Here is a 22,730-nt window from a genome sequence, read left to right on the forward strand (position 1 = left end):
GAGAGGGAGAGAGAGAGAAAGAGAAGATTCAGGAAGCCCTCCATGCATTGGATCTTTCAGACACCAGTACATAGACCAGTCCATTCTTGTCATTATATTCCACTTGGTGATGCCCTGGCATTTTCACTCTTCTGTATTCTGTATTCACCCCAAATTTCTCTCTCAAGAGATGTGGACTCCAGCCTATGGTACTTTGCACCTGAACCTCTAAACCTATGGGCACCTGAGAAATGCCCCTTTGTGGGTCTGAGATTATCCTGGTACAGAGTGGTAAAATATAAATATAGGATTGAAGTTCCTGGTCTGCATGCTGAAGTTTAGGATCATTAATTGTTGAGGGATTGATGGCTATGCAACTATGCCTCAGTACATATACTCTGTGCATTTGTGTCTACTGGGAAATTATTTTCAAAGGCATAAAGACAGCTCCAAAATAGAAACCAAATATAAAAAGTAATCTTATGTGATATAAAAATAGCACTGTTACACATCCACTTATTGCTACAGATATTGTAAATGATTTGCTTTAGAGCTGGAACAAGCATTGGAGAAAACCTAATTGGTATCCTTCATCATTTTGTTCTGTATTGAACTCTGAACATGGCCAGTATTTGTGGATTATGTGTGAAATTAGTACCACAGAAAATTTTTTTAAATCAACCTATTCAGTAGCAATGACATGGCAAGCCAGCCCATTGCATATAATCATGCCACATCACTCTACTATAACTTCTTGACATCAGAAATATTAGACAGTGTATGCTAAAAATTTCCTTGTTTTCCCACAGAAACTTGATTCTTAAAGTAATTAAAATTTATGTGTGCTGCTGTACAAAATATATGTGTATCTTATAGAGACAGTATTTATCGTATCAAATTTTTCTGATGTCTAGACATTTCTGTCTGCTCCTTTATTATCCAAGAATGGTGCCTGTGTCTATAGGGAATGATGGGATTTAATTAGTTCTGAGTAATGTGATCTGATACCAGCTATGGCCCAGTCTGCCATCTTGTCATGAGTAGGCTGTGATCAGAATGAGTGGGAAATATTGGTTTATGATATCTTTGGACTGTGTGAGATTGTCATTCACATGGAGAAAGAGTTGGCTGGCTGCAACAAATCCTCACTGTGAGTGCTGATCTGATATCGTCTCCCTGCAGATAGAGCCAGGATAGAATGTTGAATTCTAAGGTGGAAAATAGAGTTGACTGTCATCTGTGACAGTGGTTCCAGAGGAGTATACTAACAAAACACCGATTGTGATGATGCGGTTATTATTTGAAACTTAGAGTTTTACAACTGGAAGGGAACGGACAGGTTTCAGTCCTGGAGGTAAAGTGACTTGTCCAAAATCATGAAATTGAGACTAGACATCTGGATTCCTGTGACTTCCTGTCCAGGACTCTTTCCACTAAATCAACCAGTCTGGAGGCTGAGTAATCAATTGTACCTTCATCATGTCTGTCATGCAAAATTTACAATCATAACTGCAACACACACATTCAGAAATCTGTTTCAGTGACGGTATTAAATGGATTACTCCCTATTTAACATCTACCTACCTATTTAATATTTTAAATTCTCACACTCTTTTTTTTTTTTCCTTTGTGGTACGCGGGCCCCTCATTGCTGCAGCCTCTCCCGCTGCAGAGCACAGGCTCCGGACGCACAGGCTCAGTGGCCATGGCTCATGGGCCCAGCCGCTCCGCGGCATGTGGGATCTCCCCAGACCGGGGCACGAACCCGCGTCCCCTGCTTCGGCAGGCGGACTCCCAACCACTGCGCCACCAGGGAAGCCCTCTCACACTCTTTGATGCCAGAATTAATAGCCAATAACCACACAGTGTGCCAGCTTGATTTGAGATGGATCTCTTTCTTCTCTGTGCTTTAATATCATCACGTGAAGCTGGTTCCAGACAGCTGTGTAGACGCTGTAGGTTACAGCAATGTTCTTATACAAGTAATCAGTTTAACAGTAAAGAGCAAGAGAGGAGAGTTTATAAATTATTCTTGTTGGGAGTGGATCTGGTGTCGCTTGTCACTGTAATGGAATACATAGGTCTCTGCATCATTTCCTAATGGCTGTTTATTGTTGGCTGTGCACTCTTCATTCAGTGAGTATCTGTTGAGTTTGCTGTTCCTAACACTATATCCAGCCTTGGAAGGGATGCAGCATGACCTTTATCTCAGCAGAACTACAGAAGAGGATGGTACATGAAAAACACTCCATATACATTTACTAAATGCTTAATTTCTACCAGATGCTGGGTTAGGACCAGAATCCTCGTAATGTGTGGCAGACTACTTTGAAGAGTGCTAAGGACATTCAAAGTAGGTGTTGATTCAAGTATTTGTTGAGTGGTGATGGTGACGAGGATGATGATGACAAACGTGTGTTGAGCCTTTACTATGAACCAAGTATGCAGTAAATATTCTACCTGGATTATTTCATTCAATATTCAGAACAAAGGTCAGAGCTGTTATTATTCCTTTGTAAGCATGATGATGAGGAAGTAGAGACTTCGATAGAGTAAATAAATTGATCAAGAGTTATCAAGGAAGGCTAAATTAGAAAGACGAGTCCTTTGATAGGCACCTTGATGTTAAGATAGGATTTATTTGACTTGCCATTGCTGGAGGAGGGGACAAAATTAAAAGTACTATTGAAAGGTAAATAGCCTTAGAAATGTATGACCATCTTAATTTTGAAAAGAGCCTTTGATATGTCATTTTTCCTTTGATATGAATATTTATTATATTTCTGAGTGTTAATAAGTATATCACCTGCTTGAGCATTCAAATGACTCCTGTACTTCTCTGTGAATTAACATAGGAAATATATAGAAAGTAGGAAAACAATGAAAATTGCATTCAGTAAACTATAAACCAAATAGCACAAAGTAGTCATTTCTTTTCATTTGTTTCTTTAGGTTCAGAGAATCACACTGTTTCCTTGTGAAATGTAAATCATTATCATCATTAGCATTTCTCCTAAAGAGAAATCCTGACTATATTAAGTCTATTTATTGCAAACTGCTAGGTGCTGAGCTCTGGCATATGGTAGATGAAATAACACAGATTCCTACAAAAGCTGCCGAGGAACAGCTGGAGATCAGGGCTGCCCATCTGACTGGGGAAAGCGGAAGCATGATGATTGATGAGTTGACACTGGATGCAGGCCGTCAAAACTGGAAGGACCACACTTTGAGGTCAATCTAGACAGCATCAGACGGGACTCTAAGGAAATTAGATAAAGCCTCGAGTGTCTTGTGAGCGACAAGTCGCTATGATGGAAATCAAGGCCTGATGCTAAACTGTAGGTTTCTCAGAAACATCTGTAAAAGGGATTCTACTATGAGCTTACTCACTTTAGACCTAGTACAGACTTCACTCTGCTGCTCTGAGTTTTGGCTTCCCTGCTTGTTGAGAGTGTGGTTAAATCCAGCATGACAGTTCCCTTCTAGAGAGTTTATACTCATACCATGTATCACAAACTGAACTGGTCCAACTTTAATCTATTTCAATCTTAGAATTCAATAGAGGCAGGCCAGGATAATACTCGGAATCAACAATTCTGATGCAGATTGGCCAAGGAAGTGGAATTCAGACAAAGCCGACCCAAGCTTTGTCAGAAAAGAGAGCCCTTAAGGTAGAGATATTCTATGGTCACTCCTTACCAGGTCAGGTCACAGTTTTTCCAGGAAGAAGAAATTAAAGGTTATACCCACACTACACTCTCTCCCTTCCCTCCTTCCATCCATCCATCCATCCATCCACTCACTCGCCATTCATCTATCCATCCATCCATCCACCCACCCACCATTCATCTATCCATCCATTCATCCATCCACCCACCATTCATCCATCCATCTATTCATCCACCCACCCACCATTCATCTATCCATCCATTCATCCATCTGTCCTTTGATCTAGAAAACACTTACTAAATGCTTCCTATGTGTCATGACTCATGGATCTTACGTACTAGTGTGGGGAGACAATAAATCAGTAAACAAGGAAATAAAATCCCGATAATTTCAAACAGTATCTTCTGTCCACCTCTGAAAATGCAGATGCAGAAGCCAAGTTGCCAATGGTATAGGACTGAACCACCCTAATATTTAGCAGTTGAGCAGAAGGAAAGAGCCCACAGAAGAGAATGAAAAGCAAAGGATAAGAACCTTGAAGTCATAGCTGACAAGAAGAGAGGATTTCAGTGCTGCTTAGAAGATGTGGAAGATGAATCAAGACTAGGAACTGTTGGCTTGGCTAACATGGAAGTCATGGGTGACCCTGGCAGATCAATTTCAGTGAAATGGTAGGCATGAATGTTCTCAGTAGGTGAACAGTACCCAAAGAAGTAGAAGCTTTTGAAAAGTTTTGCTGTAAAAAGAAGCAGTAAATGGTTGCTGTTAAGAATGTAATAATGATCAAGTATGGGGTCTATAAAATTAGACTGAGTTCAGTTCTGGCTCCAGTGGTTGTGAGCCATGTTACAATGTACTGGTCACTTAGCCTTCATGGGCTTCAGTTACTTCATCTGTATAATGATTTTAATAACGCCTATTAAGGAAAGACACACAGGGCTAAATGTTTTCTGTTTTTCTTTCAACGTTCTTACATTTGTAGACATGTGTGGAGGTAGGGAGGGGCATGGAAAAAAAGAAGAAGAAACAGTAGATGTTTTGGGGGTAAAATTACATTGTCTTAAAATCGCTTAAGTAATATAATCACTTAAATTAGTGTTTCCCTCTCTTAAATACACGATTTTAGTTATACTGGGTTTACTTGAACTTGATTTTGTGTGCAAGTGATTTAATTTCAATGGGGATAGATGTAAAGGCTTGACTTTTTTTGTGTGTTCTTCTTAGATTTATTAGTAAGTATATATCTTAGTCAAAGTAGATGTAAAATTATGGAAGATCAAGTTAAGCTGGTGATTGAAGGCATAAGACGATAATCCACATGATGTGCATATGTTTTGTGCGGGGTATTTAGCAGCGTGTGCTACACGGATCTTATATGGAGCTTACAATGGTCAAGTATGCTTTTTCAGATACTAAGACTTCCTGGTGTCTGGAATATTGAAATTCCTTTTGATATTGGAAAGTAATTATCATATACCTGCCCAAGAAATACGTATTTCATATGCAAGATACATTGTAGATGGTAGTTAACAATATAAACATCAATACCTGTAATAGTTATTACCATTAATAGCTACAGTTACTGTATTTATATGAAAGTACAGTGCCTCTAAGTAGATCTTGTTTTTAAATTTATGACATCTTTTTGAGGTAGGAATGGTGAAAGAAAATCCCTCTTCCAAACAGAAATGCTTAAGTTCCTTGGTACGATCGTATGGTAGCAGACAGGTGATTGCAAGCAAGGCCTTCTGATTCTCAGAATAGTGCTTTCGTATCTAGAGAAGCGTCAGCATAATTAGATTATATCAAACACAGCTCAGACCAGTGTGCAAGGAGTTGGTCTTCATTCTAAGTGCTTTCTAATGGCAGCCAAAACATCTCTGGCCCAATTTTATACAGTTTTTCAACGAGCAGAAAATGAGTATTGTAGCTATAGTTGCACGTTCTCCATGCCAAAGAAGCAGTGGTTCTGTTGCTGTAAAGATGATTTTTTAATAACAGCTTTATTAAGTTCACATGCCGTGAAATCCACACTTTCAAATGTACATTTCAGTGAGTTTTAATATAGTCACCCTGTAGTGCAATTATCACCACTATCTAATACTAGAACATTCTCATTAACCCCCAAAGAAATCCGGTACCCGTTATCTATCACTCCTCATTCTCCTCTCTTCCTGTCCCTCTTAGCCATGAATCGACTCTCTCTGTATTTGCTTCTTCTAGACCTTGCATATAAATGGAACCATACAGGGTGTGACCTTTTGTAACTGATTTCTTTATCTTAGCACAATGTTTTCAAGGATCATTCATTTTGTAACGTGTATTGATACTTCATTCCTGTTTATGCCTGAATATTCCATTGTATGGATATACCACACATTGTTTATCCAGTCTTCAAGTGATGGACATTTGATTTATTTTCACTTTTTGGCTGTTATAATAATGCTACAAGAACATTCATGTACAAGTTTTTATGTGGAGGTGTGCTTTCATTTATTGTGAGTATATGTCTAAGAGTGGAATGCCTGGGTCATATGGTAACTCCATCTTTAATAATTTGAGGAACTGCCAGACTGTTTTCCCAAATGAGAGCACCATTTTACATTACCAGCAGCAAATGAATGAGGGTTCAGATTTCTCAACATTGTGGCCGATACTTGTTAACATCTGTCTTTTTTTTTTTTAGTTTTTATTGGGGTATAATTGATTCACAATGTTGTGTTAGTTTCAGGTGTACAGCAAAGTGAATCTGTTATACAGATACATATATCCACTCTTTTTTAGATTCTTTTCCCATATAGGCCATTACAGAGTATTGAGTAGGGTTCGCTGTGCTATACAGTAGTAGGTCCTTATTAGTTATCTATTTTATATATAGTAGTGTGTATGTGTCAATCCCAATCTCCAATGTATCCCTCCTCCCCTTACCCTCCTGTAACCATAAGTTTATTTTCTATGTCTGTAACTCTATTTTGGTTTTGTAAATAAGTTCATTTGTACCGTATTTTTAGATTCCACATATAAGCAATATCATACGATATTTGTCTTTCTGTGTCTGACTTACTTCACTCAGTATGAGAATCTCTAGGTCCATCCATGTTGCTGCAAATGGCATTATTTTGTTCTTTTTTATGGCTGAGTAATATTCCATTGTATATATGTACCACATATATACATTTCTCTGTTGATGGACATTTAGGTTGCTTCCATGTCCTGGCTATTGTGAATAGTGCTGCAATGAACATTGGGGTGCATGTATCTGTTCGACTTACGGTTTTCTCTATGTAAATGACCAGGAGTGGGATTGCTGGATCACATGGTAGCTCTATTTTCAGTTTTTTAAGGAACCTCCATACTGTTCTCCATAGTGGCTATACCAGTTTGCATTCCCATCAACAGTTAGGAGGGTTCCCTTTTCTCCACACCCTCTCCAGCATTTATTGTTGTAGACTTTTTGATTATGGCCATTCTGACCGGTGTGAGGTGATACCATCTATCTTTTTATTTCATTTTAGCATCCTAGTAGGTGTGAAGTGGTATCTCATTGTGGTTTTGATTTGTATTGTCCCAAATGACTAGCAATATTGAGGAACTTTTCATTTGCTTATTGGCCATTTTTATATCTTCTCTGTAGAAATGTCTGCTCAGATCCTGTGCTCATTTTTAAATTGGCTTTTCTTCATATTGTTGAGTTTCAAATGTTTCCTAAGATTCTGTGGTTTTTCATTTCAAATTCTTAACGGTGTCCTTTGAAGCACAAATATTTTAAATTTTGATGCAGTCCAATTTATCTAGTTTTATTTTTTGTAGCTTACATTTTTTTTTGTCATATCCAAGAAAACCATTGCCTACTCCTAAGTCATAAAGATTTATCCCTGCATTTTCTTCTAAGAGTTTTATAGTTTTAATGTTTACATGTAGGTCTGTGTTCTATTTTGAGTTAATTTTATTATACGTTGTAAGGTTAGAGCTCCAATTTCATTCTTTTGCATGTGGCTATCTATTTGTTGAAAAGACTATCATTTTTCCATTAAATTTTCTTGTCATCATTGAAGAAATCAGTTGACTGTAAATCTAAGGATTTGTTTCTGGATTCTCAACTTTATTCCATTGATTTACACGTCTACCATTATGTCAGTATATCACTGTCATGATTACTGTAGACTTTCCCAGTTTTGAAACTGGGCAATATGAGTTCTCCATATTTGTTCTTCTTTTTTAAGTTTGTTTGACTACTCCATGCCCTTGCATCTTCATATGAACTTTAGGACCAGCTTGTTAATTTCTGCAAGGAAAAAAAGATAACAGCTGAGATTTTGATAGAGATTTTGTTGAATCTGTAGGTTAATTTGGAGAGTATTGCCATCTTAACAATATTATAATTTCCAATCTGTGAACGTGGAATGTCTTTACATTTATTTAGATCTTCTTTGATTTCTTTCAACACTAAAAAATTTTTTCACAGTGTAGGTTTTGCACTTATTTTGCTAAATTTATTCCTAGATATTTTCTTTCTGATGCTACTGTAAGTGGAATTTTGTTCTTAATTTCACCTTCAGATCACCCACTGTGTAGAAAAGCAAATGACTTTTTGTATATTGATCTCATGTTCTGCAACCTTGCTGAACTTAATTATCAGTTCTAAAAGTTGTTTTCTGGATTCTTAGGATTTTCTTTAGGTAAGATCATATCATTTGTGAACAGAGATAGTCTTACTTCTTCCATTCCAATCTAAGTTCCTCTTATTTCTTTTTCTTGACTAATTACTCTGGCCAGGACTGCTATTAGCATGTTGAGTAGAAGTGGCTGTAGTGAACATCCTTGTCTTGTTCTTGGTTTTAGGGGTTATGGTTTGTTTTAAAATGTAACTTGTAATGAGGTATATTGGTGGTGACTCTGAAAATTCAGATACTCTTGTTCTCTTTCTTGGTTAATAATAATGAATTATTGTACTTAATAAGTTAAGTAAATATTTTTGACCTGAGTGGAACTATTAACAAGTTTTCTATTTACTAAAAGATTTTTGTTATTGACTCTATAGCTATTTTAGGGCTTTTTAGCAGAAAGCTGTATCTTTGAATATTTAGATTTTCCTGTAATTAACACATGCAATTCTGCTGAAATTCAAACATAAGTGTTATTTTAGAGCCCAATGTGGTGCTATGTACATAAAAAGATATTTTGTATTTTGAAGATTGTGTAATCACATATTTGTGTTTCACTTATGTCTGGGATTACCAATACAAAGGAATTCAAAGATATATTGGTATAGAATATGATATAACTCAACCTAGTTTGCCCCTTGGTTATAACATCTTGAATCCTCTTAACCATGAATTAAATACCTATATGTATGTCTATATATCTAGTAAAGTGGAGCCCCTGCTCTGGTAAAAATATGTCATAAACTGAATTTCCATCTGAGACTCTTTTTTTTTTTTTTTAAAGCAAATTATTTATTTATTTTTATTTTTGGCTGTGCTGGGTCTTTGTTGCTGTGCGCAGGCTTTCTCTAGTTATGGTGAGCTGAGGCTACTCTTCATTGCGATGCGCGGGCTTCTTATTGTGGTGGCTTCTCTTGTTGCGGAGCACGGGCTCTAGGTGCGTGGGCTTCAGTAGCTGTGGCACACACGCTCAGGAGTTGTGGCTTGCGGGCTCTAGAGCGCAGGCTCAGTAGTTGTGGCACACGGGCTTAGTTGCTCCGCGGCATGTGGGATCTTCCCGGACCAGGGCTCGAACCTGTGTCCCCTGCATTGGCAGGTGGATCCTTAACCACTGTGCCACCAGGAAAGGCCCCCGTCTGAGACTCTTGATCTCTTTTCTAATTTTTTCACATTGCATTACTATGGTCTTGTCAGCAGAAAGAGGATAGTAGCTTCATTTTGCCTGCAGGGTTTCACATCATTAACCTTCCAGTATCATTTTTATTATATGAGGAAAAGAAATGGACTAATATTTGAGGAAAAGCACACAATATTCTCCATGCTGAGAAAATACACTTTCAGAGTGTGATGACTACAGTGCTCTACCAAAGAAAAGCATCCTCTTTTGTAAAAGAATTGATTTTGTTGGTGTGAATTAATGGGATGCATGTTTTTTGTTTATGTGTTTATTTGTGTGCTTGCCTTGTTTTAAGGAAACTTGATTGGTTTCACATTCTTATTATGTGACACAAACATTAGAATACATTCTTTTCATTACTGCAACGCAAAAAGTATTTGAATGTATTCTATAGGAATATCATCGCGTATGACTTCTTGAGGTGTGTGTGCCTGTATGTGCGTGCACGGATACGTGTTTGCATCTTATGCAGAAGTGAGGTCAGAGTCTAAGCAAATGGGTACTTTAGAGGTTTGTTTTAATAGTTCCTGTGCATATGCCTAACATGCCAACTCCTGTGCATAACTGTCACTGCACATTCATGCAGTGTTGCTGTCTGAGGTCACACTTTGACACTTAAAGACAAGAAAAATTTTATTTTGTAGAGAGTTTAAAGGGCACAATAAAATAATCTTGAAGCTGGTCATCCTTGAAATGTGTTAGCAATTATATATAGAGAAAACGATTTTTAAATATTTGTTTTACATTCATACTCTTAAACGTGTTAGTAACACAATATCCATCATGTGATTACAGCCAGCCGTCAGGGAAAGAACATAGCTAACTTCTTTCTAAAACAAGACAAATTTATACAACATCATTTTTAAAGGCTGAATTATCTTGCATGTATAGCCAGGTAGTAGGTTTTATCTCAGATCTTTTAGTATATCAATCAAGATGATTATTGCTGAATACTGGTTCACTTCTTAAATTATTTCTTTATTATAAATACATGGAAATGGAATTGCTAGGTCAAAGGCATGCTTGTCTTTAGGGCATTTGATACTTATACCTACCTTATATTATCTTATGATGTATTTGTAAATATATACCTCTTCCTTTTTAGATTATTGAGTTATATGTTTCTCGACTAAGCACAATAGTTAGTATGGACTTAATAAATGTCTATTAAATAAATGGTTCTACTTATAGTTAGGCTATTTTGGAAATTAAGACATACTTGAAGAGATTTTTTAAACTATAGGACTGAATTGCAAAAAAAATTTTTCAATCATTTATATGTATTTGGTGATCTTCAGTTATACATTTTTACCCATCTTCTATTTTTTTCTCTAATAGAGGTGGTTTTTAATGTAATAGTGAAAATCGTAATTTTTAAAGTGAAATGGTGAGGTACAGAAAAGTTGAGTGAAGTTAAGTTTCTATTCTTACAGGAACATAAGAATTAACAAGGTTAATCCATTCTCCATCCCGTTGACTAAATATTTTACAGCCTATCTTATGAAATAGATGTGAAAAGATCCAGAAATATCAGACGTGGCCCTTGCTGTCAAGGATTTCACTGTTCGTTGTTAGTTGGGACTAGTTTGTAGAACAAGCATAGTGTGAGGTCACGCATTCAGGGACATGAGTTCAGGTCCTTTATTCCTTACAGAGAGAAATGGAAAAGAAGGAGAGGGAATTTGGGACTGTGGACAGTCCTGCAGTGCCTGGAAGGGGTGAGGTGAGTCAAGTCATGCACAGAGCTAGGAAAACAGCCATGAACCGTAGGCCATGATTTCAAGTGGGTGAGTTAGTGCCATCTTCAGGAAGATCTGGAAAGAAGCATTGGGGGAGTTTTGTACCACAGAGAAGAAATGAAGTCAAGAAAGGAAGGATTTGGGATAGGTATGAAAAGTCTAGCTTGAACCGATGCCCTGGAGAGAAGATGTGGTTTAGGAGCATATGTTTTTTTTCTCCCTCTGACTTTGGTCAAAGCCAAGGTAATCAATTACCTGCCCGAGTTTCCTCCCCTATTCTTGTCATCAGCCATGCTGCTGGAAGAAACCGTGGGCTGGAAGAGAGTCATTCCTCATTGCCCTGGAGCCCTAGGTGAATCAGCTGGTAATCATTTTCCGTGCAGTACAGTTGACCCAAGGTGAGGGGCCCTACCCAGAGAGAGTGATGAAAAGCAATGAAGAGCCATACACCTCATTAGTAAAATTGAATCTTGAAGGATGGATAGAGTTGTCAAATATAGAAAGGATGAAGTGACTTCAAGTCCATGTGATATTGACACAAACACATGAAAGCCAGGGCGGGATGCCCCCTGTAGGTAGGTAGAGGTAAAGATGCTTGGGAATTTACGCTGGTGAATTAATTGCAGTCAAGGCCCCAAAACACTTGTTTTAACTTTACTCTTTGGGAAATTGATAGCAGAACTTCAGTCTTTATAAACAAAAATAATGGAGGTGAGAAGTGCCTAGATTTGATTTATGAAAATAATTCCGACAACAGGGTGTAGGGACAGATTATAGAGAGGCAGGACTAGGGACAGAATTTACAGGATTTGGGGACACAGCCAGTCATATAATTCATAGGGTCCAATTCACAATGAAATGTGGAGCTTGTTGTTCAAAAATCATTAAGAATTTTGAGATAGCAACAGCAGAGCATTAAACCAAGCACAGAGTTCTTCGGAGCGCAGGATCCTATTTGACTGCCCAGCTCGTGTGCCCATGCAACCGGCCCTGGTTGGGGAATGAGTGAGAGGTGAGATAAATCCAAGAAACCTCTGTGTTTATGTTCGAATGGATGAAAGTGCTATTGTCCTATTAAATGAAAACTGAATTCTGAAAGAAAATCTGCTTCATGAGAATGCAAGTAGATTTATCCTGATGATTTTGAGCTGATTTCAAAAAAATTTTTTTGGTAACATCCAAGGGCAATCAGAAATATGAATCTGACCTCAGAGATGTGAAATCTGAGTAAAAAAGCTGTGTTAGAAGGTGGTTTGTGATAGCCTCAGGAAAACTATATAATAAGAGTAAAGGTGACCAAGGACAGAAGCCTGTGGGACACCAGGATTCAAAATGGGGGAAAATTTCTTAGGATGTCTCTTTATCTCAAGTTTCCAGCTCAAACTCAGTGCTTGGCATATAAAAGGGAAATTAATGGGCAGGATAAAAATGAAAGGTGAAATAATTATTTGAGACAAGATGGAATTATTTCAAATAATTTGAAATAATTATTATAATTATAATAATTATTCCACAAGATGGAAATAATTATTTGAGACAAGATGGAAACTTTCTCGAACTACATTTCTCGAAATTAGACAGTCCATCTACCGAATGTTCCTAGATGGGCTTGTTCATCACCCTCTAAGTTTTGGGGAGAGCCAAATGGAACGGAAAATCCTTGAAGTTCGGTCTCCCCACTCTCTAAGCTTGCCTCCATCATTTACCTTCGTCCTTAAATCCATCTCGGCACTAATGTAGGATTCCTGCCATCTCTAACCTTCCCCAAAACCATGGCTCTGGATCAATTATTCTAACTCCCCAGCACATCCTGGGTTAAAACTTTGGTTTGTGATCTTTGCCTACTGCAGACAGAAACCAAATAAAATGATATGTCTCTGACTCATTATATGTTAGGTAATTTTTTCTTAGGAAAGTGAAATGGCCTTTAACATTTTCTGAGAAAACATGATAGAAATGCTGAGAGTAATGATTCCTTTAAACCAGGGGTTCCCAACCCCTGGGCCACAGACCGCTGTCAGGAACTGGCCACACAGCAGGAGGTGAGCAGTGGGCAAGCTAGCAAAGCTTCATCTGCAGCTCCCCACCGCTTCCAATGGCTCGCATTACCGCCAGACCCATCTGCCATTACCACCTGAACCAGCCCCCCATTACCTCCTGAACCATCCCCCATTACCTCCTGAACCATCCCCCCATTACCTCTTGAACCATCCCATTATCTCCTGAACCATCCCTCTATTATCTCCTGAACCCATCCCCCCATTACCGCCTGAACCATCCCCCATTACCGCCTGAACCGTTCCCCCATTACCTCCTGAACCATCTCCCCCATTATCTCCTGAACCATCCCCCCATTACCTCCTGAACCATCCCCCTATTATCGCCTCAACCATCCCCCCATTACTGCCTGAACCATCCCTCTCATTACCTCCTGAACTATCCCCCCCATTACCGCCCAAGCCATCCCCCCACCTCGCCATCCGTGGAAAAATTGTCTTCTACAAAACTGGTCCCTGGTGCCAAAAAGGTTGGGGACCTCTGCTTTAAAGAATAACTGCAGTCAGCTCTCAGCAAGACAACGTGAAATGCCACAGGGCTTTTACTGTGCAAGGCCTTATTATCCTAAAGTTCAAATGCTTGGACATAGTACCGCAGTATGAGTTTCCTGTTGCCATGTAGAAACTCTGCTACGTGTTCCCTTTCATGAAACGATGACAAAAGCTAGAGGCAGAATTTCTATGCAAATGCATTTTAATGTGAGTCTATTTACTTTTCATTACTTTGAATTCAGTTTCTTACATAATTTTTAATGCCACTCACAAATATGTACAATTAGAGAGAGTCTTAGTAATAACTAATAAAAGAAAAGTTGGAATTAGGGCCGTTCAAATTATATAAACACAACTACGAGGTAAAGTTGTCATAAATGATACCCACCTAAACAAACTCAGTTTATCTCTCATAACAGTTACTTAGACTGGTGCATCTGAAACTACTGATCATAGGAATCGAGCGTCTTGCTAAATGCAGATTCAGACAGGGTAGCTTGCTGATGGAGCCTGAGAATCAGCATTTTTAACAAGTTCTTAGCTGACTCCCATATTGCCAGGATCAAAGACCACAATTTAAGTAGCAGGGGTTTTGGTCTGAGTGCAAAATGCATGACTTTAAAAAAAAAAATTGTCGTTTTTGTACCTTATAAAGATTTGATTCTGTTCCTGAAACTTACAACAAGCATTTCTGTCTTCCTAAGGAGGGGAACCCTCTCTAGAGAAGGTGAGAAATTTAAACACATTCCCCAGTAAACCCTGTTTGGGACAGCCATGTCTGTGCTATAATGTAAATGCATTTTTGCCTTAAGAAAGGGAAAGGGGCTACTACATGGACTCAAGATTTTTCCTACTTCAGAGATTTTATATGAGTTGTACCTTTTTTAAAAAATAAACAAACCAAACACTCATTTCTTATTTATTTTCCTTTGGAACTCTTTGTGGCCCTTTTCTCTACTGGTCAGTTTATATTTATAATTATAACTATTCTCCTACTTTCAAGCCCTCTTACATGATTCACTCTCTACCTCCCCCACCATACTTTTGTGTTTTTTTTTTTCTTTTTAATTTACTTATTCATTTATTTATTTATTTTTGGTTGCATTGGGTCTTTGTTGCTGCACGTGGGCTTTCTCTAGTTGCGGTGAGCGGGGGCTACTCTTCGTTGCATTGTGCAGGCTTCTCACTGCGGTGGCTTCTCTTTGTTGCGGAGCACAGGCTCTAGGCATGCGGGCTTCAGTAGTTGTGGCACACGGGCTCAGTAGTTGTCGCACATGGGCTGAGTAGTTGTGGCACACGGGCTCAGTAGTTATGGCGCACGGGCTCAGTTGCTCCATGGCATGTGGGATCTTCCCAGACCAGGGCTCGAACCTGTGTCCCCTGCACTGGCAGGCAGATTATAAACCACTGCACCACCAGGGAAGCCTCCCCACCCCTCCCTGCCATACTTTTCTTACTTTTTCCCATTATTTACTTTCTTTTCCTCCCCGCATCCCCTAAGTCTACTACTGGATGGGACAATCAGAGGAAATATAAAGCTGTTTCCAAGTAGATCAATGTCGTAGGACATCCTATGGGATGCCTTTTGAAGTTTTTTTTTTTTTATAGTTCCACAGTGTCTGTAATTTCTGGCATCCTCCCTCTATATTACAAGTACCTTTTATAAGTCAAAATGCCTGTATTTACAGACAATTGTTCCCTTTAGCCAATAAAACTCAAACCTGTTCACTGATGCAATCCCTTAGGGAAACCAAAAAAACGCCAGACTTTAGAGTTACTGGAAATGTAGTCTTTTTTATTAACACTTAGTTATTTGATCTTCATGGTACTCTTGCATTTTAAAGCAGTTGATTGGTTTTTGGCTCTAAAAAAATCAAAAGATATCGATAAGTTACCTACATTAAAGTCAAATCACGTTAATATCATATTAAAGTCACCCTGACTTAATGACATTTGTAGTGATTCCCTTCAGTTCTAACGTCAATATTACCTGTTTTGTCATTTAAATGATCACTTGGCAATTGAGCTACATCCTGGAGGAATTTTTTATGTTACATTTCTTTTTTTCTAACTCTAAGCATTTCTTATTTCCACATGAATATTAAACATTTTTCTGAGTGCAACATAAAAGAGATGACTTCACTTGACAATAGTCGACACTTGTCGATAGATGGTGTTTGGGGCTACATTAAAGAAAACTAATTTTCTCCGTTGCATTATCATGTCAGAAGCAGAAGAGAAACCCCTTCCTCTCCAGCTCTGCATCTGTTGTTTCAACCTGAAGTCTGATGAACACAGTAATTGTTTGCTTAGCCGACTCTCAACATAAACGCAAGGCAAACAGGATCCCCTTCAGCCTAAAGCTTAGTATTAAAATGCTATGTGGAAGAGAGAACCTTGGCTACAAAATAGTTTTGTCCCTAAGAAAAGAAAGTGTTTGTAAGCAAAATTTTTCTGGGCCAAGGAGAGACCAGCAATTTCTAGTAGCTGAATTATTTTCTTAGAATAACTCCTCAAAGATAGTAGAATATTATTTCATATACTTAAAGTAATTCTAAATCCTAGCAGCCATACCATAAAGTTGAGTGCCTGAAGACAAAGAGGTAGAGTAAATAATGTGCCTTTATCTGCAGCTAATGCTGACAAAGTAAAATTCTATGGCTTTGTATGTCCAGTGCATCCTTTCCTGATTTGTTGGAGCTCAGCCCACTCAGGGTTATACTAAGTATTCCAGAGCGTTGCATGTGGGACCTCAGTGCCACAGCTGTGGAATACATCCTCCATCGCTTGCCCTTCGATTCCTCCGGTCCCCAGAGCTCTGTTGATGCTGATATGCCCAGGAGCGCGTGATCTGGGCAACTCCGGGTAGTGGGCTGGAACCGCATCATCCGGTTCTCATAGCATCGATCGCTCTAAAACTTGGGAAACCCCACGAGGAAAGGGTGTACACGTGCTCTCAGACCCGGCTGCTGGCCACCCACGGGCCTGTGACAGGCTTTCAGCAGCCTCATGGCGGGGGTGGGGATGCTGCGTAGCTCATTGCCACACCCGTGAGCCCATGGGGCAACACCCCGTGCCACTGAGGAAGAGGATCCCGTCCCCACTCAGAAGGGATGGAGGTGCTCGGAGCAGAATCCCCTGCCCACCTCTGCAAGGTGGACCCTGTAGCCTGCATAAGACTGTCTTACTCCATTCAAGCTGCTCTAACCAAGTTTCAACGACTAGCAGGCTACTAAAAAAACAGCAATTTCTTTCTCACAGTTCCGGAGGCTGAAGTCTGAGATCAGGGTGCCAGCGTGCAGGGGCTTCTGGTGAACTCCCTCCTTCTTGGTGGCAGAGCTGTTTTCTCACTGTGTCTTCATATGGCAGAGAGTGGGTGACAGAGCTCCCTGGGGTCCCTAAAAGGGGCTGATCCCATCTTGCAGCTGCACCCTCATGACCTGGCCACCTCCCAAGGCCCCATCTCCTGAGAGCATCGTGCTGGAAGGTTAGAACTTCAACATATGAATATGGGGTGGGGTGGGGCGGGGCAGGGCGGGGGAAGGGGGGGAGGTTGGGGACACACAGTTCAGTCCGTTGCAGAGACCGTCACAATACACAGCAGTAAGACTGGGCAGTCCTTATCTTAACCGCATGAGGCTCCAACAATAGAATCCAAGTTATATGGGGCCAAACTCTGTCTGATTTCTAGTCACTGGTTTTTTTTTCTCGCTGTACACGGGCCTCTCACTGTTGTGGCCTCTCCCATTGCGGAGGGCAGGCTCAGCGGCCATGGCTCACGGGCCCAGCCGCTCTGCGGCATGTGGGATCTTCCCGGACCGGGGCACGAACCCGCGTCCCCTGCATCGGCAGGCGGACTCTCAACCACTGCGCCACCAGGGAAGTCCTGGTTTTTTCTTTAACGAGAGTTTAAGAGAGGATCAGACCAGCCCTGATACCCACTCCCCACAACCTACCCCAGATTTTCTGAGAACTGTGTGGAGGAGGTATGAACATGTCTCAAACACAGGCACTGAGTACTTTCTTCCTCTTCATAGGCATAATCCAGCCAAAATACACCCAATTTATATTACTAAGCAGCACTTAAAGTCTCGGGCTGAAGCACATGCTGGGTTCACATTTGTCTGCCATCTGGGTGCCTGAAAGGGCTCCCTAAAGCAGTATCCCACCCAAAGAGAGAAGGGAACCGCAAAGCTGAATTCCACTTGGCATTATCGAATGCAGGGTCTGCAATAGTTGAAGGAGCACCATTTCAGCTTCAAAAATTCCGAGATCCTTCTCCCCAACAGAACCCCCATCCTCATGGAACCAGATCATGATTAGCTGAGGCTATTACACCACACGGCAGGAAAATGACCGCATCTTCCAAAGGCATCTAACTTGTTCCCCAAATATGCATCAGCCACTTGGGGGTTCTGGAACAATTGTCAGGATAAAGAATAAGAACTTATTTTCCAACTTGGAGTGTTGTCATTTAGATGGAATCAAAGCCTTGATTCTTTCAGGTTTGTTCCTTCCACCAACATTTAAGGGCTGATGACTCCGGTTGGGAATCTGAATAGCAGCAGAAGATATTTAATTAAAATAAAAATAGTTTCTATCCTCTAAGCACTCAGATTTCCTACTGGTGGAGGGAGTCAGATGTTTAATGCATAATGAGGTGATAGATATTAAAATAAAGGTGTGAAGTAAAGCACACCGAGAGGAACATCAAGGTAGGAGATGGCCCTTGGAAGACTATTGTCTAAAGTGTGTGTTGAAAGGTAGAAGTTATCCAGGCTGACCTCATGGTACGATGGCATGCATAAAGAGAATGAGTAGAAGTGGAGAATCTAAACATTGTATCTATCCCTATTATCTAATAAGGTAATTGAATGTTTCCTGAACTATGGACACAAATTACAGTTACATTCTTCTGCAGGGATCTCTTTTCAGTGAGACTTTTGATACTTCTTTTCTTCAGGGCTTTTGCCTTTTTTTCTTCTCAAAGGGGCTTTCTGTCGAATTGTCCCTTATTATATACAAGTGGGAGATCATTCCCTAACACCCAGGAATTGGGTCTCTCACCAGAGACTTCTATCAGTTTAATAGACTCCAGGCATCTGTTAAGGAAAGGGTACCAAGTTCCAGCAGAGAATTTGGTCTCTGGAAGTTTGGGTTGGCACAGTTTGCTTGTCCTAGGAGTGTAGCATGTGGAGGCAAGGGGCCAGATACATCTAAAGGAATATCTTTAAAGGAATTTAAAGGAATAGTCAAATAAAGATGCCAGGTGAGTCATCCCCAGACTGTGTACTGGAGGTCTTACACAGAGAGGAAGAAACTATCAGAAACCCAATAGGACTGGAAGTCATAAGACAGTGGATGCTCAAAGTAGAGAGATGGAAGGATCTAGAAGGCACCAGGGTATTTTATAGGATTTCTGCCCCTGTAATAGGAATATGTGAAAAATGTAGCACAAAGTGAGCCTAAGTCCATCTGATTTGAAGTCTGATCTTCATTGTTCAGCCAAAAAGTTTTTTTAGATTGTAATAAATTTATAATAGATAATATATAAGCCAGTGTTGACTAACAACTTTGGGGATTTATTTTGTATAATCTGGAAAAAATGTGTTTCCTGCCATATATTTTATAACACATTTCAAAATGCCATAACTCACAGGTAGATATATATAGCATAGAATATATTCATACATTCATTCATTCATTTTTGAATCCATCCACTGCTCTGTTAGTAAAATTAAGATAAGTAAAATCTTCAATGAGCATGTAGTCTATTAGTCTATAACATATATGTATGTGTCGAAATATATTTGTATATATTGTATGTGTGTGTATAGATTATTATTAAACATGGAAAAATACATGGTTTATGACAGTTTTGAGGAAGTAGCACAGAAGGATGGAGAAGGAATTAATTCTTTAATTCCAAAGAAAGTTTATTTAGGAGAACATCAGGAGAGTGATGGGCTTTGAAATACAGGTAGGACTTTTATGGTCTGAAATGGAAGCAAAGTTTCTTCTGCATAAGGGTGTACAATGATTAGAAGACTGGAAATCTGAGAAGGTGCCACTTGCAGGGAATCACAGGTGCCTGCCTGCCTACACCTGGGAGAGGAAGTTGGAAAGGTGGGTTGAAGTCAGGCCATTCGTTGCTTAGAATCACCTGGATTGATTCCTCTGGTGGTAAAGAGCCATTGAAAGTTTCTGAGCCGTTTAAAGACAGTATTACGTAGGGACATTACTGGCAACCGTATAAGGGTGTTTTCGAAGCCAAGGGGAACTATTATGGGCTAGTACTCTACAAGGGAGTCCATTGTACAGTAACCCAGTGAGGGGCCTCCTGCAGGGTCTAGATGAAATGTGACGAGGGCCCAAAGTAGGTCAGTGGCTGTGGGAACATAAAGAGGAACAGAGCTCAGCTTTAAGATTTAATTTTTAGATTTTGGGGGAGGTTGGGGGAATGCGCAGGATTTGGCAATTTATTGGATGTAAGGCTTGAGAAAGAAGTAGAAAATGACTCAGAAATTGATTACTAGTCTCAGTGATTAAAGCTGTGCTAATTCAGTTACTGAAGCAGGGCACAGAAGACAGATGTGAGGTGCTATCTAACAAGCAGTTAACAAAGCTGCTGTTTGTGGAGGGCTAGCTATGTTCCCAGCACTTTGTAAGTCCTTGACATGCCTCATACTGTTTATAATATAATGTTTGTCATTTTATTATCATCAGTGATATTTTATTATCACTTCTGTAGCCCAGATAGAGGAAAAGAGGCTTAATTAAGCAACTGTCCCTGTTGGCCACTGCCCAGTGATAGCCCCTGAGTATGTGGATTTGGAGTCTGGGGAGAAGTCAAAGTTGACAGTGGAAGTTAGCCATTTATTCACGGGCTTTACTGCGTCCCTGCCAGTGGCAAAGTGCAGTGCTCTCAGCTGTGGGCACCCGGACACCGTTGGCAACACCCTAGAAGCGTGAGTTGAAATAACAAGGAATTGTGAGCAAGGGGAAGAGAAGCTGAAACAGAGGACCTTGGTTGTACCCATGAAGGCACCATGGAAGAAGAGGAAAAATAAGTAGTCAGAGAAAGAGGAAGAAAACCCAACCCAATAGCACAGGAGCCAGGGTGGGCACCCGTGTCATTGCTCCAGGAAGTAACTCGATGGAAGAAGACTGAGGAGCTTACTTTGGGGGGTGATGAATTCCTTCATGGAAACCAGCCTGTATGACTTTCTGAGGGATTATGAAGTGCAAAAGTGGACATATAAGTAGACTAATAGAATTGGGACTTGAAAGAAAAAAACGGATAGGGGAGGATGGCTTAAGGGAGAACCAAAATGAGAAGAGGTTTTGTTTTTGTTTTCTGCCTCAGATTTTTTTGGGTTTTCCTTTTGTCTCCTGATTCTACAACCTGAGCAAAGGAGACGACAGGGCAGAATGGAAGCTCTCCATGTCCACAAAGTCAGCAATGGTGGGGAGAGGGTCAGGCAGTTGAAAACCCTTGTTCAAACAGAGAATCATAAATATGATACATGTGTACATTGGGTATTTTATTTTGACATAAACCTTGTAAATGTGGATTTCTTCACTAACTTTTTGCTTAGGAGCTGGGCCTTTTCTTTGCATTGGGGCCTGCTGCTTGCATTGCCTCACCATCCATTCTGTACAAACTGCACCCCTAATACTACAGTCCTGCCCCTTCCCGTTCTGGTGTCTTTAAAGAGAAGCGGACTTAGAGTTACTTGTGAAACAATTTGAATACAGAGACCTTCTTGACGGATTTTTAAATTTATGGTTCTTTCCCTCTTTGTCCATTTTTTTCTCCTAAGTTATTCAATAATTTTTTTTTTTTTTTTTTTTTTTTTTTTGCGGCACGCGGGCCTCTCACTGTCGTGGCCTCTCCCGTTGTGGAGCACAGGCTCCGGACGCGCAGGCTCAGCGGCCATGGCTCACGGGCCCAGCCGCTCCACGGCATGTGGGATCTTCCCGGACTGGGGCACGAACCCATGTCCCCTGCATCGGTAGGCAGACTCCCAACCACTGTGCCACCAGGGAAGCCCTATTCAAAAATTTTTGATAATGCCTTTCCAGAGCATTCAACCTAGTTTTCTTAGAAGCATCAACTCTCTTTTATAGAAATTTTCTTAGAAATGCATCAACTCTGTTTTATAGAAATGTTTTATGCTCTGATTCAAGCCTGCCCAGCCTCCAGGCAGGAAACTGGCTGGAGTGGCCCACGGCAGCAGAGTGCAGGGCCACGGGAGAGAAGATGGCCCTTTGGACTGTAGGGCGAAAGCCAGATATGGACTCTGGGGTGGGTGCCTTGCTGGGTCTTTGGGAAAGAAGCCCACTCAAGAGACCTACCAGGAGCAGGAAACTTCAGGAAAGAAGGCTGCAGGGGCACCCTCAGGTGCTCATGCAGGGCTTGGGGTGGGTCTTAGCAAAGAAACAGTGGAGAGCTACTGCCCACGTCCAGTGCCCAGGCAGTGGCCTTCAGATGTTCACTGATGAATATCTCTCCCACAAAGAGTCAGCTCCAGAGCATCAAGGCTGGGCATGACGCTCCTGCAATCAGACTCTCCCATCCTCAGCACTCACTCCCACCCACGGTGACCCCTGCAGAAGTGGGAAACCCCAGCCAGCAAGCTTGGGTGTGAAGAAAAAGGAATGCAAGGCAAGGGGGTCAGTGAAAAGTCCCACACCCTCAACTGTATGACCAGAGACTTCCCAACTGAAGCACGTCCTACCTGGGAAGACTCTTGATGAAACCGTATATATATTTTGGAATTTTGACTCTTACAAGAGACTGGGCATTTTAATTACTGAAATTATCTCGCTTTTATGATTAGTCATGACCAAACGACTTCTAAAATTATGATCTGAGTAATCAATGTAAGGATAATAAGAATGGGTATAGGCATAGGAATTTTTTTTTAAGAGTCTCTTGCAGCTCTATTCA

The 22,730-nt window shown here is 40.4% G+C and overlaps 2 protein-coding genes across 2 annotated transcripts in view; both read left to right on the plus strand.

Moving 5' to 3' along the window:
- Positions 1 to 22,730, plus strand: part of CTNND2 (catenin delta 2) — a 944,584-nt gene that overhangs the window by 381,193 nt on the left and 540,661 nt on the right. The gene's annotated exons all lie outside the window — the stretch shown is intronic.
- Positions 17,213 to 22,730, plus strand: part of LOC116750541 (ubiquitin-40S ribosomal protein S27a-like) — a 52,439-nt gene continuing 46,921 nt past the window's right edge. The window contains exon 1 of the mRNA XM_032625280.1: positions 17,213 to 17,264. Within this exon, the coding sequence (XP_032481171.1) occupies positions 17,213 to 17,264 (52 nt within the window). The remainder of the gene's footprint in view (positions 17,265 to 22,730) is intronic.

Source organism: Phocoena sinus, chromosome 3 (assembly GCF_008692025.1).
Source record: "Phocoena sinus isolate mPhoSin1 chromosome 3, mPhoSin1.pri, whole genome shotgun sequence".
NCBI classification, from domain to species: domain Eukaryota; kingdom Metazoa; phylum Chordata; class Mammalia; order Artiodactyla; family Phocoenidae; genus Phocoena; species Phocoena sinus.